The sequence below is a fragment of the Olea europaea genome, chromosome 13 (genome assembly GCF_002742605.1).
Source record: "Olea europaea var. sylvestris chromosome 13, O_europaea_v1, whole genome shotgun sequence".
NCBI classification, from domain to species: Eukaryota; Viridiplantae; Streptophyta; class Magnoliopsida; order Lamiales; family Oleaceae; genus Olea; species Olea europaea.
In genome coordinates this window covers 900106-926871 of record NC_036249.1, presented here as the reverse complement: position 1 = coordinate 926871, position 26766 = coordinate 900106, and the positions used below count along the sequence as shown (strand labels likewise).

General features: G+C 33.9%; 3 protein-coding genes across 4 annotated transcripts; all 3 read right to left on the bottom strand.

Annotated features, from left to right (window-relative positions):
* Positions 1-547: 547 nt before the first annotated feature.
* On the bottom strand, positions 548-2324 carry LOC111408147 (chromatin remodeling protein EBS-like). The gene is made up of 3 exons (XM_023037948.1): positions 2257-2324; positions 755-1051; positions 548-656 (listed from the first exon to the last, which is right to left on the bottom strand). The coding sequence occupies exons 1-3, from the start codon at positions 2322-2324 to the stop codon at positions 548-550; spliced, it is 474 nt and encodes a 157-aa protein (XP_022893716.1).
* Positions 2325-6769: 4445 nt separating this feature from the next.
* Positions 6770-11645, bottom strand: LOC111407177 (homeobox protein SBH1-like). Its single transcript, XM_023036509.1, has 4 exons — positions 10953-11645; positions 10476-10716; positions 8004-8248; positions 6770-7114 (listed from the first exon to the last, which is right to left on the bottom strand). The coding sequence occupies exons 1-4, from the start codon at positions 11316-11318 to the stop codon at positions 6902-6904; spliced, it is 1065 nt and encodes a 354-aa protein (XP_022892277.1). The 5' UTR covers positions 11319-11645; the 3' UTR covers positions 6770-6901.
* A 5161-nt stretch (positions 11646-16806) lies between these two features.
* LOC111407178 lies at positions 16807-21189 on the bottom strand. Of its 2 annotated transcripts, XR_002705034.1 has the most exons (2): positions 20158-21189; positions 16807-18393 (listed from the first exon to the last, which is right to left on the bottom strand). XR_002705034.1 is itself a non-coding variant. In XM_023036510.1 (1 exon), the coding sequence occupies exon 1, from the start codon at positions 21159-21161 to the stop codon at positions 20250-20252; it is 912 nt and encodes a 303-aa protein (XP_022892278.1). In that variant the 5' UTR covers positions 21162-21189; the 3' UTR covers positions 20040-20249. The 2 variants fall into 2 exon arrangements, 1 of the variants encoding a protein (XP_022892278.1); XM_023036510.1 differs by lacking the exon at positions 16807-18393 and having other exon boundaries at positions 20040-21189.
* Between the last annotated feature and the right edge of the window lie 5577 nt (positions 21190-26766).

Below are 26766 nucleotides of genomic sequence, written 5' to 3'. Positions count from 1 at the left end.
GATTTGGATGTATTGTTTAACAGTTATCTGTTAACCGACCAAACAGTCGACTGTTAACCAACTTAATAGACGTGACTTTAGAACAACATGTCTGTTCCGAGTTTTTGAGGTTTGTCTAAAAGGTGAAGACTGTTTGAATGACCACGAACAAGTCTATAAATAGCCTGCCTCTCTGCTAGAAAATTTACACCATTTTCATTGCAAACTTTCTGTGCTTTGAATCTTATTCTCCTCTCTCTCTCGTTCTGATATTGTTTCGAAGTCAAATACACTTTGTTGAGTTCGTTGGGACTCTTACAGATTGCAGTGCTGCTTCCGTAGGAGACGAAAATTCGTTCTATCCTATCCTGAGAAACGATTGTTGGACTCATTTAGCACCATTGAAGGCTGCAAATTCGTTTTAAAGAAATATCGTGAAGTCGGTGTGCTCGAATTATATTTTGGATCCTGTAGATCATTTCTTACATTCAGGTGATTCTGTCAGATTGTTTTCGAAGGAATAACTTCAAACTCTAGAAACAACAGGTTTAGCATTTAATTTACGCATTCACATTATGACAACATAAGAAGAAAAGCAATTTATGTACGAGTCTTCATATTCGTCGCATTGTACCATAAACTTATCAGGATTGATGGGCATCTCGCATTTACAGTACCTACAACATTTAAAAAAAAAAAAAAAAGGCTTTCAACAGCTCCATAACACCATCAATTAAACTTAGACGAGAAATCCTATTTTTCACAAGACTTGCACTTCAACTCTATTTGGCGATAAATCTCCGGCGGAAGGTTTATATTGAAAACGACAATAGTAATCATCAGGACCGATGTTCTCCAGTTTGGAGTAATTATTGAAAGGATGACCAATGCACTTCCTCTCGATGGTGTCAACTCTCTGAATTTCATAGTGATCTGAGAAAAAAATTCCTTCCTTGCATGGAACCCTCTCCGCCCTCCAACTGATTGCTCTGACCTATAGAACTTTAGGCGAATCCACATATTGTAGCAGCTATCTCCCAAAATCTTCTCCAGGCGTGCCACATTTGGGGCACTGGGGCAGAATCATGTTTTGAAGGTCGGATCAGCGCGAAATCAAAGACAAACAATACAGATTCAGTTATTCAAATCGCCCATACATAAACTTTTATTGCAACACTAATTTAACAAAAAGAAAAGAAAATTCGACTAAGGGTGTGTTTGATTGTAAGAATAGAATTTGTACGAAAAAAAAATAAATTTTAGCTAATTTAATTGTTTAGGACTTATTTGCATGAAATTTATCATTTAAATGTGTTTGATTAATTTAATTTTCAACTTAAAATATATTTTACTTGTCCGTTTTTTATTGGTGGGGAGATGAGAGAGTGAATTACTTGGAAGATAAAATTCTACTCCCTTTAAAGAAAATATTTTCCTTGATTTTGAGGAAAATATAATTACGTGATCAAAAGTAAAAAAATATTTTCCATAGAAAAATGGTAATCAAACGGCACGAAAATAAGAATTTGAGTAAAAAAAACACATTTTTCATGAAAAATATTGACAATCAAATACACTCTAAGAGTTAAAGGCAAACATAGCACAATGTCACTTATACAACAAAGAAAATAAACTAAAAGGGCTAATTCCCATAAACACCACGAATCAACAACTCAAGAAAATAAAGAGAGGGAGGGAGAGAACTCCTGCATGTTTGCAATGAGACTCATCCATGTTGAAATTTGTATATGAAATTGGTTCCCAATAATTCTTAATTATTTAAGTGAAAATTGTTATTTGGTGAATGGAAAATTAAATCAAATTTAAATTTATTAAATAAGTGAATTATTGAAAAATTACATAAAATACTATGAAATACTTTAGAAATTATTTGGTTGAAAAAATGTGTCTTTGTGTATCGAAGATTGCGGCTTTTGGCACTATTATTTTCCAATAGATATCTCTTTTACCATAAAGACTAATTTCAGTAACTATACCTCTTCCATAGATTGTATCTTTTAACACACAACTTTTCAACATTTATATGTAGACCACATGTATGAAAGTTTCATTCATTCATTTTTTATTTTTTATTTTTTATAATTACATTGTCATGTTAATACATTTTCACTTCAAAGTATTTTGAGCATTTTTGGAATAGAATTTCATAAAAAGAAGGTTCAAAACATAAGTAGGTTTCTTGGTGTACATAATTCAAAGTACTCTTATTACGAGATGTAATCATTGTATTTTGGGAGACGAATGCCGAAAAATCACTAGCTCTCATGCGAGGCATTATCGTCTTCAAGGATAAAGAGTCGAACTATTGCCTCGAACAAATTCATATTCATGCATTTCTTATTTCTACTTTACATATCCGATTTTAGTAAGTCGAATTTTGTTCAATTTTTTTGCACGTAAAATGTATATTATTTGAATATAATTTGTGCACGTCTATTTTCCTCATAGTCAATACATCAACAACAAAAATCAATACTCATTCCATAGTGGCTTCATAACAACACTTCAAAAATAAGAAGTATAAATATACAGACCGGACGCTCAGGCTCGTCAATGCATCTGTATTATTCAACTACCTTAGATTACTTCATCGGTGCCTATGATGGTGTAAGAGTTAAAGAGTTCCGTAGGACGTAAGATCTTAGCCATGGATGATTAAAGGCTTCTTCCTTGTTATTTCCGAGAGTGAGACCGAACTGCTCCTCCTGGAATACACGACAATGTGACGAGGCAAAAAATTAGGTGCTTATTGTGAAATTTTAAGGTTGCTTTTAAACCTAATTTTTTTTTCTTTTCATTTTTTAAGGTGGGAGTGCAACAAAGGCAAATGAATCATGCTATATTAACATTTTGCCTTACATTAAGTTTTACATTCTTCCACATGAAATCAACATAACCTTTGATTTTCTCACACCCTTTCACATCACGGCCTAGATTGTACCACATAGGGGACAATGCCATGGAAGGTGTACACTAGAATGTACATCTAGCAAAATTCAAGGTAGGAAATGGCTGCTGCCTGTTGGCCTCTTGCCCATTCTAGTTTCCATTTTCATCTTATCGGAGATTTTTGAAAGACGAAATGAGAGAAAATTAAAAGATTTTTATTAGTCGTCTCTCTAATCTTGATCCAATTACCAATGGTGTAGGTTACGAGGCAATTTCGAGGCACAGTACATTATCATTATTCCAACATCTGCAAAGTACAACAAATTTATTGTCAAATTTTATCTTAGCATAATTCATCCCTCCCTTTAAATTATGTAGCAAGGCTCGTAATTTCCAAGAAATACTCGGTGCGACCGTCTAATGAGGAGTCACTATCTTATTGTATGGCCAAGCCTTATCTAATAATGTGAGGCCACCTCAGAATTTATGGTGGAAGGAGGGAAAAATTTAAATCCCGAGGTAATTTCACCTCATTGGGTGAGATTGAGCTATTTGATGAGATGGCAACCTAATTACACAGTCGCACGATGTAGGATGGTACCTACCTAAGTATCTCTCGTACTTTCCTCCATTTTAATCATTAAGGGATGAATTTGTCATTCTCTTTAAATAAATAAACATAAAATAAAAGCAATAACAAGAAGGAAAAAAATGAGGAAAAATTACAAATAAAGTTCCATAATATTTCAAAAGTACAAATGAATCACATTTAAAAAATTGGAAAACTCATCTACCTCTACCAAGCTCCCCCGCGCCCACTCCCCCACCGCCACCCACACCCAACCAACAAAAAGAAAAGAACCGGGGGGCGCAAAAGAAACTCCCAAAAACAAGATACAAGTGAAAAAGGACAGTGTGCCAACATCGAACCCATCCTCTTCAGAAGAAGAAGAAAAAGAATAAAGCATGGTAGAAATGATTTCTTAGCACCGGAAGCAATTGAATGTGCAGAGGGTATTACTCGTTAGAAAACCAATCAAGGATTATGGTAAAAGGAGGTAGCGATTCTCGACGATTGTAAGTTGTGACAGCGAGCCAATTCTTCTGCCGATTGGTTACTGTTTTTGTAATTGGTGCCAAATTGGGATTCTGACACGATGTAATTGGAAATTAGGAGCAATGAAAATTATTTGAGATTTGTTGTGTTTTTCAGTGAAATTTGGAAGTACCAGAAGTTTTAGGTGCGAGAGCTTGGTTGGGATGATGAAATTTTTCTTACTTTTTTAAGTGTATAATGCGGTGTTTGTCCCCACTTCGAATAATTTATATTTTAAAGAGAAGGAAAAATTTATCATTTATTGGAGAGAATGATAATTTAACTACATAATTGAAAGGTCAAGTACGAATTACGCTGAAAATCGTTCAAGTACAGTTATTACATTTCGCAAAGTTAACAAAGGAGAGTGCAAATTTCCATTATTCGTTTCATTCTTTCAACTTAGCAGAAAATTGCGAGACATGTTGGGCCCGTAGGCAGCCTACACCACATTAATTTCTATTACATTATATTTTTCTTTTCTATTTTCAATTACACAATCTTTCATAAAATAATATTATACGTAAATCAAAACTTTTTCCTTCTTTTTCAACCATTCATTTTAAAAAAATACTACTCCCTCCTTTTTTAACTCTACAAAATGGGGACCAAACAGGGGCTAAATTTGATGTTTCTCGTTGGAGAGGTAACACCAAATTTGATGTGAACCAGTGAAAATGATTTTAAATCAAAATTTATTTTCAATTATTTAATTACGAATTATTACAAAAATCGTTAAAAATAAGAAATCTTATGTAATGACCTAAATTATTGTATTCATTAATAAATTGAGTAAAACTATTAAGATCCCGTTTGATCTCCATTTTTATCCAAAATACATTTTTTTCAACTTTACCCTTTGTACTTATCAAAAATCAAAACAATTCAACTTGTACCTAAAACCTATTGAAAATGGTAGTTTATGGAGAAGATACAGCTGTTGTCTCTAATGAGGTGTTAAACAAATAATTGCCAACGGTCCAGTAATTAATTTTTGGCCAAAATTAATGGCTCCCAAACACCCTCTAAATATAACACCACATTAAAAAAAAAAATTATATTGAGCGCACAAGAAAAATTTTAATTTCTTGTTGAAGTTATTATTACTTATTAATTGATTAAAAATGAATACTAAACAAAAATAATCATCACATTATTACTTATTTAAAAATGAATACTAAATAAAAATAACCATTACATTAAAACAATTTTAAATCAATTAAAATATATTATTTCTAAAATATAAAAGAGGAATATAAATGGAATAAATTACATTTAGGCACCGTTTGACACAAAGGATTTCCATGGAATTTTCATTTTCCCACTTTTTTGGGTGTTTGATACACCATTTTTTCTTGGCAATTGAATTCCATGAACAATGTTCACACGGACACATTTTTCAGCTTTTGAGGGAAAATGAATTCCCATGGGGTTATGGTGATTTTTTAGATTACAGCATTTTTTTCATTATTTATTTATTTATTTATTGTCTGTTGGCAATAGAAACAAATTTAAAGAATTATTGTAAAAAAATATTTCTCTTTAATTGACAATTGTCATATAAAACAAAGTCAAACGAACACAAAAAAACACATTTATTTCAACATTTTTCATGTGAAAAATTATACCAATCAAACATAATAATTTACAATTCTCAGAAAAATAATTTCTAAGCAATTCAATTCTTTGGAATTCGTTTTCTTTCTATCCAAATTTCATCTTTGCAATCAAACGAATCATTAGAGCATGTTTGATAAGCATCCAAATTCCATGGAAAATGGAATTAGTCTTTCGAATTCCACTTTTTGCTATGTTTGATAGCCTAATAATTCTATGAAATTCTCTTTTTTGGTTTTCTGGGTACTGTTGACCCTTTTTTTTTAATGGAAACAAATTTTATCCTAATTGTAAAAAACTATTTTTCTTTAATTTACAATTTCTATATAAAACAAAATCAAACGAACACAAAAAATAGATGATTTTCTCCTTCTTTTTTTTCCTTTTGGCAGTGGAAACAAATTTCATCCCCAATACTAATAAATTCTATCATTTTAATTAACAATTTTAATATAAAATAAAACCAAACGAATACCAAAAAAATTTTATTTCAACATTTTTCATGTGAAAAATTGTACCAATCAAATGCACTAAACCCCCATTTGACCCCCATATTCTTGCCAAATTTAATGGTTGGAATAATATTTTTTTGAATAATGTTTGGTTGAAAAAGAATGAAAAGTTCTTTATTTGCATGTAATATTATTTTATGAAAGATTATATGATTGAAAATAAGAAATAGAGAATGAATGACAATGAGAATGAGAGCCAAATGGGAGCTAATTGACAATTTCCAAGAAAATAATTTTTAGACAATTCAATTCTCTAAAAAAAAATTTCTTTCAATCCAAATTCTATTTTTATAATCAAACGCACCCTTATTGTAAAGTGGAAAGAATGGCAAAAGGAAATTATTAAAAATTCTTAAATTTGACATAAAATTTAATGTAGTAAACAGTGTTACACCTAATTTGACCCCTCATTGGAGAAGCCATGAAAATCACCAGATGCTGCGTTCAAAGCAATTGTAAAGTGAAAATACTAATACAACATTGAACGAGAAATAATTTTTAAGTTTCATAGCACTTATCTAATCTAAACACAGTAACTAAAAGTTATTTTAACATTAATGAAAAAGTCGCTTTTTTGGCTTAGCAAAACAAGCTAAAATTTAGTCAACTGACTGTCAACCAATAATTTGCAAACTCAACTGAAAATGAATTAAGATTGCAAAAGAAAATAAATCCATAATCAGGAAATATTACAGCCTCAGTTTTCAGACTTCTAGCAGAGTATGCAACTAATACCAGTTAATGCATTTTGATTTACAAGTGCATTCAATTTAAGAACAAGGAATTCTCAGAGAAGGGATGGTGAAATATCCATTGAAAAACGATTTCCTAAAACATTGTCCATGTAATAATGTGAATGTGCAGCGGCAGCAGCATCCATTACCGCGAACTGCATGTCTTCTGAAGGTTTCCAGTGCCTCTTCCTTTGGTTAATGAACCAATTGTTTATTTGCTTCTGATCCAGTCCTGTTGATTCAGCAAGTGCCAGCTTCTGTGATTCCTGTTTAGATGTTAAGTTGCGCCATTATGAAGGGTTTGAAATATTTCAAGACTTGTTTTGTAACGTGTAATGCATCACTGGATAGCAATAGAAGAAAAGGCAAACAAAAATAGAACTCACTGTAGCGTCCAGTCCTTAGTAATGCATGTTCTCCGAGTATATTATTTTCCCATCAAGGAGTGTTCGTTTGAGTTTGGACAAGCTACTTGTCACAGAACAGACAGAAAAATAAAAACATGGAACTTTATTTTCCGGAGCGTTATTCATTACCACCAAAAGATGGGACGAGGTTTTTACAACCTATAATAAAGGCTGATAAGTGATGCTGTGGACATTTCTAAAGTGTAAGGCAATACACATCTGGCGATGCTTGAAACAATTTTGCCTTTCTCCATATTACTATATCTCGAATCAATAATTTTATGCAAGACATTACTGAACTCAATCACTTCTGCATGATCATATGCACACAAATACATGGAAGGAGTTCAAGAAAAATAGTTTAAAAAAGAAAAGAGCTGAAGATTCACATAGTACCTCTGATTGAAAATAATCAATTAGATGGCACCGGTAACCACCAAAGATAAACAACATTAGCAGACCAAACCATGACGAAGATTAAAAGAAGCATATTACAAGATATAAAATACATGGAGCCAAAACCATTGAAATAAACTGAATTTAGCGCAAGATAAACAGATAACAGTGTCAACTTTTGATCAATGTATTCTAACAGTACTAAATGTCACAGGATACAGTGTGCAGTAAATATTTGGTTCCACTTAAATGGGAAGAAACAAGGAATGCTTAATTCAGGATTTGGAATCAAATCATCAAATAACATAAGTTTATAGCAATATAAATTTGACATTCTTAGGTTATAACATACCGATGGATATGGCCATTTGTAGTGCCTGCTCCACCACTCTAGCAACTGTTGTCTGGCTTCTTTGGGCAGCTTACCTTTCTTCCTTTTCTTCATAAACTCCTGCTTGAGGCTGCCCAAGTATCCACTGTATTTTCGCAAGAGCTGACATTTTAGTTCCTGATCTTCTGCCAGAGGGTCTCCGAAACTATAATTTACATCAACCTCCTCTTCAGATGAACCACTTTTATCCATTGCCTCAGGACAAGCTGCGTGTATATATGACTCGTCATCAGCACCAAGCTATTGAAATTATATAAGCATCTTACATGTTTTATATGGATCGATAGTATTTTACATGTTTATGCCATCACAACCAAATAAAAGCTGTTCTTACTCTAGATTAAGATAAATGGTTTAATATGATTCATTGCTTATAGCTTCAGGAAAGTATCAGTTGGATCTTTCTCAATGCTTCAATAAATGCTCTTCAGTTTTTATTGCAAGTCTTTTTCCAAGTACTAAATATTTAAGAGTAACTAAAGATCATTTCCAGTTAAACAAGATTGTGTAATATGAAGGTCAGCTGTGATTGTAGTGATGCTACTGAAGGCGAGCTTCCGATTTCAACACTCACAAACCAGAAAAATCATCATTTTCAACTTAAAAGAAATAACGAGGAGTTAATATATGCATAGAGATCATTATTTAATGCGGGTAAAAGTAGTCAGACCAAGTGGGAAAAAAAAGCAGCATAAAACAGAAAGAAAGATTGCTGGATCAAAGGTCCGATCCAATTTCCCACTCGTCAAGTGATGATAAACATAAATTCTCGGAAATAAGGCCTACATTTTTGTTGATTAGAAAAACAACAATTATCCAAGGTAATTTTAGCCAGCATATTTACTTAATCAACGTGAAAAATCTGTTAACTCTTAATTTAATTCAAAATTATCCTCGTTGAATAAGAATTATGACAAGAAATTCGGAAAAAATAAAAAAATAAAAAGAGCCGTAAAGGAAGTGTTAGTTCACTTCACTTCGTGTAGACCAGCGACCTCATTTTTGTCACAACAATAAAGGGAAACTAGTTACCAGTCAATTCATATCCAATAATACTCCATCCCATTTGACAAAACATTCATAAAATACGCCACAATTTGTACCAATAAAAAAACGAAAGAGCATCACAGTTATTTCATGATTACATACATTCACAGCAATAGGAAAGCATTTCGAATCATAATTATGAGTTTTTTAAAAAATTACTATCTTGATTGTAGTAATATCGTGTTCTTATATAGTCTTGTTGCAGATAAGGCACTATAGTTATTTTGTTTTAGATTTTCTCGAGGGTGGCGGTGTTATCTGTTCAATATCGTCAAGAGAATGATCCTAAAAATCAGAGGAAAATATATATTAAAAAAAAAAAATCCACCGAGGAAAAATTGAATTTACTTTAGAATTGAAAACAATCCATGATAAACAATGACGGACAAATAATAGTGGAAAAAAAAAAATTCAAATGATCGTAATTAGACAATTAAATCCACATTTTACTCAGCTGTTACTTCTGGCGAGCAACGAAGATGACTGAACATGAAATAAAAAGGACAGAAGTATTATAAATAGAGGAATTTAACTAGCAACTCTAAGATTTACCTCAAAGTCCACATAACTTGACTCATAGGATTCACAAGGTGTTTATGATGAAGCATCAGAAGAGATAATATCCTAAACTCAGTGAGTATTAAAACCTGTAATTTCTATGCTAACAGTGAAAGATTCAAATTTAATACAAGATTTCCAAGCTCGGATCAGTAATAGACTCATCAGAAAACTCGAGGGGGAGTAAACAAAACAGACAACATACTATAAATTGCACACGCAATATTTGCAGACAGATTAAGAAAACAGTAACATAGACGTTCCTTCTTAATTTCTTAGATGAAGAGATCAAAATTCAATCAGGTAACCCTGAACAAGAGCGAGTCTCTTTACTCGTATATCTTAATGTTCGCCAATTATAAGGTAAATGGAGCATAACAAAATTGATGTCGGCAACACCAAACAACATTCACACCGTTAGTCTATTTCTTACTCCAACTACACTTCCGATGCAGAAAAAAGTGAAATTCTAGATATCTAAAATGGAACCTCAAACATAGAAAGGAGTGCTATCATCTAGCTTCCTCTTGACAGTCAATAGCACATTACAAACTTAAAAAAATAAAAAAATAAATACAATTATGGATAAAGAGAGATTTAAGCAATGGAGGGATCGCATCTTGAAAAGGCTCTTTTATAAATATAATAAAAAATAATTAAATCTTCATTTCCTTGGAGACAAAAATGTGCAAGAAACATAAAATCTTAAATACATATATTATAAACAAAACCAGGCAGTAGTCCAGCCAAAACAGTAAGACCGGAGAAGAACAAAAGCATTCCATTCAGAGAATAAAAAGACATGGGAAAAAGAGAGAAATTTGTCACCAGAATTAGAGGATTGAGTGAAAGCTTTAAACTGGGATTCGATTCTTGAAAGAAAAAGCATGGCTTCGTGCAATGGTTTAGAAAGTTCTTGCTCATACTTTGTCAACATTTCACAGTAAGCCTCCATAAATTGGTCGAGCGCTGGATCTTCACCGATATAGCTTGTGCCATTGCGGCCCACTGCAGCAGCAGATGCACATGCTTCTTCAAGTCTCGCCACCACTTCAAGAGGCGCTCCTATCTGAAAATTTATTTACATGGTCGGCAGGACTTCAGATTAGGATATAATATGAGGGGTTGGTTACTAAACTGTATATTCCACTCTATTCAGGAGTAGTAGTCATAGGGTTTTTGTTACACTACTCTTCCTTGGCTCGATTCAAGAGAGTAAATCTTGAGTACAACATTATAGATAGTTTATCATTAGAGATTTTAGGGCATTTAAAGTTGATTTGAAAACTTTAGTTACTTATTTACCTTTTGACAATTAACATAGGCAGTCACAAGACGATGGTAATGAGGATGAGCCATGATCTTTGCCTTGAAAGACCGTTCTCCATCGTTGTTGCTATAGACCGGCTCCATAAAATAATACCCAGTGCTTGGATTATTGTTGGTATTGGCACTGTTATTTTGTTCCTCGACCATGACAGAAGAATTACCAGGGCTTTTGTGAAGATTTAGGTTTTGATTGTTGTTGGTGGGAAGAAGAGGGAGAAATAGGGTATTGCTGTCTGCATTATGAGAGGTCATCGAAGGCATCATCATCGTAGGACACAAAGCATTAAAGTTGTCCCCAAAAGCTATCAAACATGAATTGCTACTGGAACCACCAACCTCCATTTCACACACACTTACTTACAATATGATGTTATATATCTGTCTCACTCCTATTTGCTCCCTTTTGCATGAGCTATCTGTTTCTTTCTTCTTTCTTCTATCTCTTTTTGAGTGTTCGTCTCCCGAGTTTTATGCTACTGGTTTCAGCCTTTTAAAGAAAATCCTAAATAGTTGTCTGAGAAAGTAATCTGTTTAACAGCAAAAGAATTTTATGAGGAGAGAGAGAGAAGATGTAAAGATTTACGGATAGCACGCGGTGTTGGCAGAGAAGAACGGATTGCCCATTTAACTTATTTGCAAGGCTTTCCCTTCCCCGATGAAAACCCCCACACTCTTTGTACACTGCCACTGAAACACTGCCATCTCAAAGGTTGGTTCAACCTTTGAGGTCCTACGGCCCCGTCCTTGAAATATTGTGAAAAAGGTAAATCGCGAGATGTATCCCATTAGATTAGAGAACAAGAGATTGTCTGTACATTGATGACCATAAAAAAATCTAATTTCATATCTCAGGAATCGAACTCTCACACTGCGGTTGCCAGTAAGACTAAAATCATTCCACTCCTATCTTTTGCATCACTAAATTATTCCCTGAGAGCAAATAATTACATAGATTAACTTTTACATTTGACATCCTTTGACATAAAATTCATCATAGCTATTCTAATAAATGTTCGGATAAAAATATTAATATTATTTTAAATTAAAGTTGATAAATGGATAATAACCATAAATAGAAATGTTCTTCTATTCACAGTGAAAAGTTTTATCTTGTCCACTTGAAGAAAACAATACTTAGCCCCTGTTTATTTCCTATTTTTAAGTAAAAGTGCATTTTGAAATAGTTAATTGGTGAAGAATGTGTTGTTAAAACTAAGAAAAAGTTTAAGTTTTGAATATAATATTATTTTATTGAAAAATATATGATTGAAAAGAAGAGAAAAAAAAATGAATTTTGAGAAAAATGGGTATCAAATAAGGGTTTACAAGTCTCACGTTTGGAGAGAACCATAAGTAAGGTTCTATTGTCACACAAGTAATTGAGCAATTTTATCATGTCCATTTTGGGCAGGAGAACAATTTCGTACCTATAAATGTGCGTATCAAAATTATTGCTTTATTTTAATTGAATAAAAAATATTTTTTTTAATCATTTTTAAATTTATGGAAACATGGAGCTTGTTTGAGTCATATTTTTATTGAAAAATGTACTTTCAAACAGTAGATTGATGAAGAATGTATGATTACAAAATAGAAAAAAATCTATTAAAGAATGCGTTTGTAAAGAAAAAAAGAGAAAAATGTATTTTTTTTTTTTTAAATGAGAATCAAACACGAAGGCATGATCATTTTCTATCATTCTCTACGCTCGTGAATTGCTGTCTTCTTTCCGGGCACCTTTTTTTCTCTTTTTCCTACTCATTTTCTTTTGTGGAAAAATCGAACAACAGCCCATGTGTTCAGGATCTAAACCTTTCATGATATTTATGTTACTACCTTTTCATTTGTAGTAACACATATATATCTTAAACTAGTCGATCTTTTAACATGCGAGCTCATTCTACCAACAATGGAGGTGTGAGCAATAACTATGCAACGCGAGTAATGTCCGAAATTGTTTTAAAAAAATAATCATATAATGTAATTGGAATAATTACACCATTTGATTTTTAAAAGAGAAGAATTTTTTTTGGAACAATTTTTACTCTTTTGGATCGAGATGAGAGTAATTAACACATTTCGTCCTTGTTTGATGGTCATCTGAGAAAACAATATTTTGAATAGTGATATTTAGAAGGATGAATGGTTAAAAAATAGAGAGAGTTTTGAATTTATGTGTAGAATATTTTATTATATAAATGTATAATTAAAAATGAGTACGTAAAAAAAAATTTCAAATAATGATCATCAAAGAGGGGTGAAGTGTTATCCCTTTGAAGAATTTGAAGCAGCAAGAAGTTAGCATCAATGGTCCATTAATGCAATCTGATCAATGCATATCCTTATCTAAATATCAGCAAAACTTTCACAAATTCTTAACATTTTGTTCACTAGTTTTTGCTCATGCTCGGGCCTTGTTGTATTCGTGCAAAGATTATATGTCTAGTCAAATTTGTAATCGAAATTCAATACAATCTGTTATGACTATGTGTTAATTGATCGCATGTTTAGGCTAGACTCGTAATGTTAATCGATCGTATGGTTAACTCTGCACTAATAGCCTTGTATAAAAATTGTGACTTGCTACATATTCAACAAAAAGATGATAATAATTTTGCAAATATTTAGCAAATTCGTGCTTTAAGTTGACCAGACGACTACAATGCTGGATTCAACCTCAAATAATTTCAAAAAGATGGTTAAACTTTCACATTTTGGGCTTTCCGTTTCAATATTTAGCCGTTGATTGATATAGATTTTTCAAATATTGTTTTTTTTTTTTTCTAAATTCATTTTTTATCGTACATTCTCACACTAAAACAATTTTATACTTGAATCCATAATTTTTTTTTTCTATTTTTAAGCTATAAGTTTTTCAAAAAAATTATTATTCATAAAATTCATTCTCAAAAAGGTCACCCAACCGTGTCCTTTACTCCCCATTTCAAAAAAAAAATATTATTTCACCCACTTTTATTTAAAAAAAATGGAGGCCAAACGGATGCATATAAAGCGCTTATTTGATGGAAATTTTGTTAATTGATTTTTTGATCATTAGAAATAAAAAGGATCCTATTTGAAAGAGAAAAATTAAAAAATAAAGACTGAAATAATGAAATAATAATCAAAAAATTAAAATTAATTGGATTAAAATCTTCATCAAACATGTTTTAAAAATGAAACCATGCAGGCTGGTGGTTGTTAAAAAAAAAAGGTTGAATCCCAACCTTAAGGGCCCCCACCGACCCTGTCCTGAACCATCGTGGAGGAGGTAAATCGTAGAATGTGCCTCTCAGGAGCCAGGGTGGAGAGCACATGGATAGGCCAAGGCTGTTAACCCATATGGTAACTCCCGCTTGCAATAAAGTCAATTCCACCTTGCGGGGAATCGAACTTTGCACACTGCCGCGCTGAGCCCTATTCGTCCTCCCTTTTGCCACTGAGATATATGCCTTGGAGGCTGGTGGTTGTTATTTGGATTAAGAGTTGAGACAATAAGAATATCAATTTTGCTAGACTTAAGTTCAGGTTTAGGGTTTAAGTACAGTCTTAGGGTTCTGCACCCTCATTGCTGTCAAGAATATATTGCACAGGAACCCATCAAAGAAAACCCTCAGATTTTTGAAAAGTTGAGAGAGGGAGAGAGGGTGATTTTTACAGCTAATAGATCGCATGTATATGTGTACGTATTCAAATATAGGAATTCAGCTAGCGAATAGGTTAGGGCTAGGGCTTTCCAAGATTGCTTTTTGTATTTACTTTACGTCATGTCCTCACCAGTGGCCTCTGGCATGTGGCCAATGGCTACAAAGATGAAAAGCAGAAGAAATCGTGGTGGTAAAGCGTAAACACGAGATTAGAGTATGCATGTAAGGTTTTTAAGATTAATTACTTATATAGACATGAAAATGTCTGATGAAGATTAAATTCAAATAAATAAATTTAAATATCTTTCTAAGAGTTATGAGATAGTTCTACATCTCTCCTGGCGCCTTTTCTGTTAATCTGGTTTAATCTTCACTTTATCTCAATTAACCCTTTCCACTTTTCAGTAAGTAGTACACTTTTCTGAGTTAATTGATTGAATTAGCCTTTACTTTATAGGATTATCCTAATCTTTATTCTTTAAGCTTTCCACATGTCAATCAACAGTACACTTTTCCGAGTTAAACTGGTTTAGTCAGATCTTAACTTTAATAAAACTATCATAAAGAAAAAGCCCTTTCCAGTATGTGATTGAATGATGCACTAAACAATTTAGGGTTTAAACTCATAGTTAACTCATTTGTCATGTAATAATATCTTCCCACTTTTCACATGCCCCAATATATTAATGATTTTTGTGGCCCATTAATTAACCCCAACTTCATCTACTACTTATTGAACCCTAGGTTAGCAAGAATTTATATGTTGACTTATGTTTTACAAAGAAACAACCGTGCTGCTGTGGCACACCGTCCCTGACTTACTCTCATATTTGGGGTCGTTGGGCCCTTTCTTTTGCATTTTAAATTCACCTCGGGTCTCACGCTGTCCCACAGCCATGTGAGTACCTGTCAAGAAGGTGAGCAAAATTTTCCTGGTACACCAGCTTAATTCATATAGAAATGATACGATAATCTTTCTCGATATTATGTTACGTAACAGTGTTTAGAAAATCATTTCTCATGTCTTATACGTTTAACTAACGGGACATTTTATAATAACATGATCCATATGATCTTTCTTGATAATATGTTAAGTAATGGAGTTTAAAAGTCATTTATCATGTTTTATATATTTAACGATCGAGAAATTTTACAGTAACATAATCCAACAAAATGATGACTAGTTCAAAAAGATATATAAATCCTCAATTAATAAAACAATAAAATTCGATTGCTCTATTACCATATTGAGTCTTGACTTGGGCCTGAGATCCCACAGCCCCACCTGCCTCCACCAATCTCGAAGTTTCATTTCAAAAGATTATGCCATTGTTTGAGCCACATTTTGGTGAGAAAATATATTTTGAAATAGCGATTTTTTTGAAGAATATGTGATTAAAAAAAAAGAAAAATTAAAATTATTTTATGAAAAAACATGTGGTTGAAAGTAATATGCCATCGAACGGTTGTCGGAACTGATAGAACATTTGTATGATAACATGAAAGGTTTAGCTTTCCAATTAATATATTGTTTTTTTCTTTGTAATGGCCATTAATTGTTTTGCATGATAAGACTCACTGGGGTTCTTGGCTCTTGCATTGGACATCTTCTTGGTAGTGGGACCCCATGGCGACGGAAAAATCCTTAAGATATAATAGTTACACCGTAAGTATAACTTTTGGCCGACAATCTTTTGGTTTTTCTCATCTTAATCCATGCCACTATGAATGGAGGTAAACTTGAATGCCCCACAACTATTCTTTGCGTCATTTTGTTCTTTCACTGCTTTTACTATTCGTTTAGTGAATTCTACTGTGGAACATGAATAAAAATGTTACTTAACTGAACCAAGATTTTTTCTAGCATGCTGGACCATGCAAAGCTTAAATCCGGAACAAGGGGCTGGCTTACCTAGTTCTTTCGTGTAGAGTACATATAAATTTACTTAATTTGTCAAACAGCAAGCGGAATCACTATGCATCACCTGAGTATAAATATTCCAATAGTTAGTTTGAACAAGAATGAAATTTTACTTCACACACAACTAGGCAGATGCACATTATGGGAACATGTATGAATGATCATAACATGGCTAGCTCACAAAGCTAGCTAGAAAGCTCGAGTCGTAGTCAAGGCAGAAGACTATTCAAAAGCACTTTACGCATTTATTTTCAACGTAAAACATATAATTTTTGATTTTAGAAACATGAAGCAAGGACAGATGAGGTCTAGACACAAGGAAGAGACACGACAGACGAGAACGAAAGATATATTGCTTAGCTGATCAGAGTTTTCTGGATAACTACCGAATTCAATAGTCCTGCTTGCTCAATGGTCTGGGTGGGATCAGTGGGGGACCTCGGGAGGAAATCCAACCGTCTGCAATTGATGAGTCCTGGATCCTCCAGGCCTTAGACGCATCAATGAATGAACGTATATGACCTGCGTTATGGTGATAATTGAAGATTTGTCCACTAACATGCCCATTGAAGGTGAATGAGCTGTGTTAAGAGAAGAAGAAACGGCTGCTTCTGGAACTGGTTCACTAGCAGAGCTACTTCCAAGGGTTCTACCTACACCTTGATATGGAGTACGACGTTTCTCTGGTTTATGCAAGTAAAGAAAATGATCTCACCTTTTCACTGATTCTTTCACATTCGCACGTGCACACAAGAGCATACATTACCACTGCGCTAAGAATTAGGAAATCAAAACAAAGAAAAGGCATGTTGATCTTCTAGAAACCAGAAAGGAGAAGTGAATAATGTTGACAACAAAATAAATAGCTCAATTTGCGCCAACTAATCTTCCTTTCTTTCACTGACATTTGATCTAAAAGAATATGGAAGCCGGGTTAAACTTTCAAGTCCCCCACATTTTGCTCTTCAGAAATGTTCAGGTTATGAAAGTATACTCAAGGTAGACAACCTCAGAAAAAAGCAATGAAAGAAGATCCAAAGAGAAACAAATATGATGCTATATGGTCTTAGGGGGAAATATTTATCCTTCCTTACAAGATTAACGTGAACAGAGAATCTTCTGTCAGCAGATTCCAGCTCTTTAAGGCACTCGGGTTTTCTGATGCTCCACAATTAAATATCATCACTAAGCATTGGATCCTTAAAGATTTCAACACATGATCAAAATAAAAGAAGGGAAAAATGATCAAAACTTAAAGATGTATTTTGATGAAACTGTATTTGTGTAATCTATAGAAATGTTATACAGGCAGGCGATAGAGAATGTTGGACAAAAAAGGGGAGAGAGTAGTTTAATTAGATTTAAACAGATGTTGTGTTCTGGAAAACTAATGGTTTATAATCTAATTCTTACCTATGTACATAATATGTCAGTTAATTGGCTACTAGTAATACAATTCTAGAATTTCAATCAGAATTATCAGGCAGATATTATCTTAAACCCATATTTATTGATTTTCTATTTTTATTATGTTACATCTATAGCTCAATGCCCATTGCCTGTTACCTCCAGAAATGGTGCATTTTCAGGATCATCCAACCTTCCCAAAGGACCATCATTAACTGTGAAACCATTTCTCCAGAAAACAATATTGTGTATAAAGACTCAGGTTGTTGAGGAGCAGATGGTACAATTTCACCAGACTAATCATCAGGTCCCAGTAATGCTACTTGAGCCTGAAGATGGTTGAAAATTCTACAAGGGCCCTTGTATGGCTCCCATCTGCCTAGCTTGATCAAAGATTGCATCCACATCATTACCATTCGAAGGATCTTGAACTAGCATGCCACTGCAAGTATTATGATATATAGGTCAGGTATGTTAACCAAGAGAAGGGGACTTCAATTTATAAAGCATGAAAAGAGCACGAATGATTTCAGCAAAGATAAAAAGAAAAGTGATAAAATAGATGTGGAAAACAATGAAAACAAGCAATTTGCTTAGATCAAACAAAATAGTTTCAACATATAGCAATCATTCAAATTCCAAATTTATTTCAAGCATGTTAATCATCCAAAAAGAACTAAGCGTGAAAGCAATTTTGAGGAAATGTGATTGTGATAGAGAAGCTATCAAATTTCTAAATTGGCTAGAATCCCTATTTTACCGTCAATTTAAGATATCCACGCCCTGGAACATAATTTGTCAATCTTCACCATATATTTCCCATATCGACTGTATCTCTACTTGTTCTCTCAGCCAGCCTCGAGCCTGCTCGCTTTGCCATCATTAACAGTCTTTGCTTGAATCTGACACTGTTGGGAAACCAGCTATACTTATTTTATTTTTTTTTTGGGTTCCACTTCCTTCCCAATTAAATCTTGAAAATGAATAGAAAGCCACGAAAATAATGATGGCTACTAGCTATTAAAAAGTTGCATTCAATGAAAAGAAAGGGGAAGAGGAAAAATTATGCTGAATAATGGATACAATGTGCCAAGCAACCACTATGGAAATGGCTACCACAAAAAGGAGAGAATATTGGAAGCTTGTTTGTTTATATAGAATCAGGCATGATATATGCAAAAATGAGGGTGTTTTCATAACAGGGACGGGTGTGGGCTAGTTTGCTGAACCGACACGTGACACGAATCTACGCGGCTCAAAAATCGAAACTGGTTATCCTCGCCTCAATAATGAAAAGCAAATTAGGCACGTGAAAGTATTCTGACCGATAACTACAAGATGATTTTAATTTTTAACTTGCAGAAAGTGATGGAAGGCAAAGAGGTAACAAGAAAGGCATACAACAAAAGAATAAGGGCCTTTAATCCAAAAACTGGACGAAATGAAATTGCAATAATCAATGTAAAATCAGGACCATGTATAAGCAAAATTTCCTAAGTCATGATTGATGCTGTAATGGTACTTACATCCAAAATGTGCCGAAATACAACCTTCAAATAAGTACTTAGGGGTTTCTTGGAATAAAAGGTACCTCTTTTCGCCGCCTGTGTAACTCTCTTTGGAGCATCCGAGACGCTGTTAGAATCGTGAAACGATGACGGTTCAAATCGGAAAAAAATAACATGGCGCCGGCCCAGCTGGATGAGGATTTTGAAGACTCCTTGTCGCGCGAAGTGCTTGGAGGAAAATTGATAGAAGAGAATGGAATCCGCTCACTCTCCGCCGATGTCCTATTGGTTATTGCCAATTTTGGTTTCTCACAATTTCTGCCTCATTTAAATAACTCGTAATATTTACTAACAAATTTACGGTTCCATCGAATAGAGTTAAGCCTTTTACAACGAACCTGAGCATTTTACAAACACCTCGGTGTTCTAAAAACGAGAGAAGGGTGTCACCTTCTAAGAAAATTTACATGTCAAGGCACTATAAAATACTAATGTTTTAATATACTGTTGATTGACGACAATATTATATGAGACAATTTTTTGTCACTTTAAAAAAAATTAGCGTATTCAAAACTCAGCGTGATTAATAAATTTCTGAATTATATAACAATATTTTAAGAAGACGAGAAATTACATAAAGAAAATGATTATTACATTCTTTATGCTCCGAATGTTAAATGTACTAGTCTACTGCGTACCGCATTACCGGAGCCACCTTCAACACTTAGGCCACTGCTTTCTCCGGCCTCCGCCACAACACTGACAGCACTATTTTCGTCACTACTGCAACTCAAGTGGTGGCGCCGTGGCGGTATCCCATACAGACAGGAATATTTAAATTCAGCACCCCAGCTTTCTCTCCACCATCAGCACTGCCCCCGGATTCGGCGAAGGGGATTTTCCGGTGTCCATCATTTCGTAGCTTTGATGCACTCTTTTCAGCACTACTCTTTAACATAGCATCGGAGCTCCGCCCAATCACGCCGCCCCGGCGAACATGCGAAATTGGGTTGTTTCTTGCCAAGTGAACCCCCACTGGGCTAGGGCTACTCGGCCACTTCCTCGACGTCTTAGACTCGCCTGCAGAGTTACACCTAGAGCATGGCTCGCTACTAACCTTTCGAGTCGCCGATGCCGTAGATCCTGCCACCATACGCGGCCTACTTCCGTTGTTCCCAGAGGATCTACTCCTCGAAAAAGGCATTAAATTTATCTTTAGCTCCGCCGCACTCACCCCATTACTTCCACAACCAATACCAGCACCACCGCCCTTCTTCTCTTTCTTCTTATCATTATAATTACAACCGCTACTAGCATTGCTAGGTGATTTTGAGTTTTTCTTATCACTTTTCTTACAAATATCTTTCCACCGCTTTGATGAAGTAAATGTACTAGTTGCTGATAAATTTGCTAATTCAGCAGATGAAAGATCGGGTTCGGGTTCGGGCTCCAGTTGATCCGACCTGGATGAGCGAGGGTCTTGAATGTCAGGTGGGTCGTCGAGGCGGAGGTGGAGAGGGAGAAGGACACCGCCGGAGAAAAGCTCATCAGCAGAGAGAAGATTATGCTGAGGGAAAGAAGGGTTTCGGAGCATCCAGAATTCGAATTCGGTTGAGTTCGAATCACGGCTTCGTCTTCTTGTTCCCCCATTGCTGTATGGTGAGAGAATTAAAGGCCTCTGGAAATCTTCTACTCCCTCCATTTTCAGTTGCGTATTTGTTTATTGCAAAAGTTGCATTAATTATATTACGAGTTGGATTCACCGTTCAAAATTGACTGTCCAATTTATCATTCACCGATATGTCAATTAATCATTGGATGAAAAGTAAGTTGCAAATCTCAACTCATATTTGTTGGGAAAATATGATAAAGTTTATTTCCAACGTGGATAACAAAGGACTAAGTTTAATAATGCAAAAATGAAGTTAAACAAAGTAAAAAATAGTAGAAAAGAAGAAAAGAAAATGAAGAAATGATTCAAAGCAAGTGAAAACATTCTTTCTTTAAGGCAAATTTGCCTTGCAATAGTGCTAATGGAAAAACGGTAATTGTCTCTCAAGATACAAAGGATTACTCCCTTATAATAGAAGTACTTCAAACTATAAAGCAACAATGAACTCGAACGAATTATTCGCCATATAAGAAAATGCTTTTGGAATGATTTTTGAAGAAGTTTTTGCAAGAGATTTGATATAATGCTCGAGCACTAGGCGAACAATGGAGTTAGGCAAATTTTTCAGCCAATTTTTCCTCTTTTTTATCAAACTTTGTACCGAAATTTCTTATTCATCCGGAATTGATTTTGAAATTTCAAATATACAACGATGATCTACTTGACAAGCAAAATAAACTAGTTTATTTATATTTATATGTTGACTATTGGATCAAGTTGAATATTTGGTCGAAATTGATACAAAGTCACATTTTCATATTTACACTTAACCAAATTCCAACAGTATATTACTTTTAAAATGTGGAATCCATTAGGATGTGAATTTATAAATCAAACTCAAATTCAAATATTTATTTTAGTAACAAGTTCATAACTACTATTCAATATTATTAAATACATTTCTATTTATTAATCATAGTAGTGCTCACATTATAATGTCATTTTAAAAATTAATGTTACAATTGATGTTTCAAAATAATGTCATTTGAAAACTTATTGAATTGATACTAATTAAGGCCGGCGGTTTTTTATTGTGATGAGAATAACAAAGCGATCAAGTTGAATAGTTAGGTAATTCATGTGGAACAAATTAAAGTTTAGTGAGCAGTTCTAAACAAATCTTAAAGTTAAATGATTAATTTGAAACAAAATTAAAAGTTTGGAGGCCAAATTCAACTTTATTGATACGTTATCGACTACTACCAATATTTGATTTGTGGTGTTTGTTTGTGGACAAAGTAATTGTCATTTTTTTTTTTTAAATTGATAATCTATTGTGCATTTGGGGCCCCAAGCGAAACAGTGTTTTTCTGACAACAACTGCAACTTGTCATGCTATACTACTGTTATTTAGCTTTGCAGTATTATTATTGGGGGTTCATCCTACTTGTCACACGAGTTGTTAATTATTACTTTGTTTGTCTACCTTTTTTCACATTCTACGGTGTTATTTTTTTTTATTAGTAATTATTTTCAATCACACATTTTTCATTAAAATAATATTACACGTAAATTAAATTTTTTTCTTCTTTTTTAACTACACATTTCAACATCATTCACTATTTCATAATACATTACCTACCAATAATAGGGCACAAACAAGCACTATATAAATTAGATTGTAGCATTAGTAGTGCTAAGCACGTTTAGATGACATTCAAGTATTATTAATAACTTATCTCAAAAGTAAGGATAATAACCTTGTTTGAGATGACATTCCACTTAACAAGAAAGTAGACTTGCTCTACTTAACAAGTAGAGTTGCTTATAGCATCAATTGTGCTACATAGTGTTATTCTATAAATTAAGATATGTAATGACCTCCTCCGCCTATAAATTATATGCCTACTTAGAATGTACATGTTAGAGGCACAAAACTGAAGGCACTTCAAATACAAAGGCGGCGGAGGCTGCAATCATAGGTGCTCGATGCTCAAGTCAGTTAATGAAAAATATGTTATGTGCTCGAGGTTTATATTTGTAGTGTGAGAATATCCTTCACCAATTCATCACGTGTGAGTGTTTATAGACAAGGAAAATGAATTAAGGCTCTCTGGACTATGACGTATGGCTCATCCCAACCCTTTACACAAAATTCAATTATGTCATGATGTCGCGTCCTAGACATCATAGGTCTGCACCATTCGCACACTTTCCCAGGTAGAGAAAATAGAATTTGACTCCCAAACGTCACTACTAAAGGTGTCACATCTGTCGTTTCTCACGTGACTCCTTGATAAGTGTGTTTTTGAACACTTATTTAGATCACAAACATGACTGAATAACGAGCAAAATGATTGAATTGTGACTTAATCTCATTACATTTATGAATTGTAGGGAACAACGATAAACATGGTGAAATTCAAGAGAAAAGACGCGAAAAAGTACTAAAATGACGCAAAGTGAAAGTTCAGGGACCAAGGTGCAATTATCCAAAAGTTGACCCGATGAACAAATCGAGAAATTGATTAAGTCAATTGCCAATTGACGATATTTTGGGATGATGAAATGGAAAGAATGAAGAAAAGATGTCAAAAAGTGGAGGATTCAAGTAGGAGGACCAAAATGAACATCTTTCATAGTTGGTAGTTGCTACCCTCTATGCGGTCGCATAGAGGCAAACCGAAACATAATTTCCACAAAATTCTTACTCTATGCGACCGCATAGAGATGCTCTATGCGGTCGCATAGAGCAATTCTAGGGCAAAACCGCATTTTCCTTTTTCCGCCGAAACTCTTATGGGAACAATATTTTTAGGGTCCTATATAAAAAAAAAAAAACTCGACTGAAACGATGGGGACGCCGTTTTTACAAGTTTTTGAGATATTTTGAAGGAAAAACGAAGAGAGAACAAGAGGAAAACATCGCGCCAAGTGAAGATTTGATTGAAACTTGATTCGGGTGATGACGTTTCTTCAACTATTTTTATATTTTCTTCTTTTTAGCATGTTAGGCTAGATTTTTCATTGCTAGGAGATCGATGAACATTGTAATACTACGTTTGATTTTTTATTTGGATATTTGATATATTTCAACGCATGTTTCAGAATTGAATGATTTATTACGTTTTTATTTCCATATGATTATTGTGCACGTAATTCTATGATTGTGGTGGCCTGTGTTATGCATTCGAAAGAAGAAAAATAGGTTCGACATAGTATAAATCATCATAGGGTCCGATAGGGGATAGAAATATATCTCTATACCATGTGTGAATTATTGGATATTCATGAATTCATAATGCATTTCGGTATATTAGTATTCGTCATAGAAATATAGTCAAATCACATATTGGGGTAGGTTTGGCATTACTCGAGAGAGATTGCTAAATTAAAATAAGAATATTGATTCATCTTTTGTGGAATTTTGTGTCAAATTTGCACGATTAAAAATAGAACGGGTATTGTTTGGAGATTCGTGATCTTAGTGCGTTAGTAAATTCATTAATTCCATAAATTCTAGTAAATTGTGTCCTAGTCATTTGCATTTAATATATTTCTTTCATTCATAATCGCATCATAGTTTACATCTCCTTTAGCCAAATCACAACACATCAATTTTAATTTCGTGTTTCGGTTAAGGTCATAATAGGTTGATTTGAACTAATTCAATCCTTATGGAATCGATACTTGGACTCATAGTCCATTTTACTACTTGTTAACAAACCGTACACTTGCGGTGGGTTTTGAATCCAAACAAATAATTTTGTGAACACTTCTTGCAATTAAAATGCAACTTGCATGAGACACCTCAGAGTTGACCATAACCACCTTGGACACCGGAGGTCCAACTGATGTGGCTAAGGGTTGAATGTCCTCTAATCTTGCAATAAGTTGTGTCGCATCAAAGGCATCAAACTGTTCTCTCAACGCTTCTTGAAAACAATGGTCGACGAAGCAATGCGATGTCTCTTTTTGCAATAAATTGTAGATTAGCTAGCATTAATGTAGCTTGCCATGTAGACAAAGACATAACACCAAACTTTGTCGACACGATAACTTCCATGACTCAAATAACTCGTCAACCGTTATTTACTTACGTTTTTGCCATAACAATTGAACATGGCATACATTGACATGTTTGCTTTAGCCTGTCTTTTTCGCGTTAATTCCGAATGTATTAACATAACATATACATTTAAACAAGCATGCAAGGTGCAGTTAACATCCAACTTCCTAGGATCACACATTAGTGCAACATATAAACGGGCAATGGATCCTGTGCCATTGGACATTTATCCTCGTCCAAAGTCTGACCACTCAGACACTAATAACTTCCCTTAACCATCCTGCACATGTCCGAATCATCAGCCATAGCAAAAACTCAACATGATCCCAACACATTAATTAACTCGGAACCACCCTACCACATTGATTATCGGCCATAAAATTTGAAGGCGTAGCACCACAGCCACAAACTATTTTAGCTTAAATACACAACCATACAACATGTAAACAACACAATTTCTAGCTAAGAACGGTCCCACAAAAGCCAGAAAACTCACATCAATTACCATAAGTAGTGGTGTGAAAGGCTTGTAGGCGTGTGTCGGTTAACTTACAGGCGTGCCTAGGGATCAAAACAGACCACATAAAATGTAGAAAGTCGGGCTTGGCCCCATCTCCTCCCAAAACCCAAGTTAGCCAAACGTGTAGGTGGGGATAGAATCAGGATTTTTAGTTTGTGGACATTATGGCTGTTAGTGGTGGTACAACGCTACGACATATGTGGCCGCTTAAGGTGCTCGATGACCAAGGGCGGAGCCAGGAAGATAAATTAGGGTGGGCTGAAAATTGAATTTTTTTCATAGATGCTCTTTGCCACTCGAGATTTAGTTTAAAATATTAAACTCTTGATGCTAATGACAAAATGAATCAAGATATACTTCCAAACATTTATGACAAAGTTCTAACAAATATATTTTTAATTGATAAAAATAAATATAGAGTATATTACTTATTTTTATGATAACAACCGTTTCGTGGTCGAAATAAATAAATTTTTAACTTACAAGTATAAATAAGCAATATATGAAAAAATACGTTAGAAATAATTAATCACTTTTAAGTTTAGTCAAACATGTGACATGCTACAATAAGTTATTTATCTTTTCTTTAATCAATAAAAAATATTTCTAATATAATAAACTAATTTGATCATAATTGAACTATTTAAATTTGAAGCAAAATTTGAATAATTGAACATTGGGCTTGGGTTGGAATGAAGTTAATTGGGTTAAGATTAAACTTTGGACTGGGCTAAATTTTTATTCTTCTTCATTTTACCAATAATTTGGGCTGAACTTTCCAATTTCTACAAGTTAACTTGCTTTTAGGGTGGGACTGGGCTGGGTTGCCCCTCTCCCTTCCTGTCGACGACGTAGCAACATTTTTCAGATAGATGACATTTGAAAAAAAAAAATAAATAAATAAAACCATTTATTTTATTCGTAAACTTTGTTAGTAAAATCAATTTTGGTTAACCGTATATAAAATATGCAAATTGAACTAAAAGTTGGAGATAGATTTGCCAGAGATGCTAAAAATTGAGGACTAATTGTACAAATTTCTTAAAAAACATGTATAATGGTTTTTCATCCCGAGTCTGCCAAACCAAAAATTGATAATTTTAACA

Bases quoted from the DNA above. Each gene is read 5' to 3' on its own strand.
- LOC111407177 (XM_023036509.1), bottom strand. From the start codon at position 11,318: ATGGAGGTTGGTGGTTCCAGTAGCAATTCATGTTTGATAGCTTTTGGG. The intron at 10,717-10,952 runs GTAAATAAGTAA...ATAAATTTTCAG, and splicing joins CCTATGTTAATTGTCAAAAG to ATAGGAGCGCCTCTTGAAGT. The intron at 8,249-10,475 runs GTGACAAATTTC...ATATACACGCAG, and splicing joins CACTCAATCCTCTAATTCTG to CTTGTCCTGAGGCAATGGAT.
- LOC111408147 (XM_023037948.1), bottom strand. From the start codon at position 2,324: ATGAATTTGTTCGAGGCAATAGTTCGACTCTTTATCCTTGAAGACGAT. The intron at 1,052-2,256 runs GTGATTTTTCGG...ATTCTGCCCCAG, and splicing joins AATGCCTCGCATGAGAGCTA to TGCCCCAAATGTGGCACGCC. The intron at 657-754 runs GTGCAAGTCTTG...TAAATGTTGTAG, and splicing joins TATCGCCAAATAGAGTTGAA to GTACTGTAAATGCGAGATGC.
- LOC111407178 (XM_023036510.1), bottom strand. From the start codon at position 21,161: ATGGAGGGAGTAGAAGATTTCCAGAGGCCTTTAATTCTCTCACCATAC.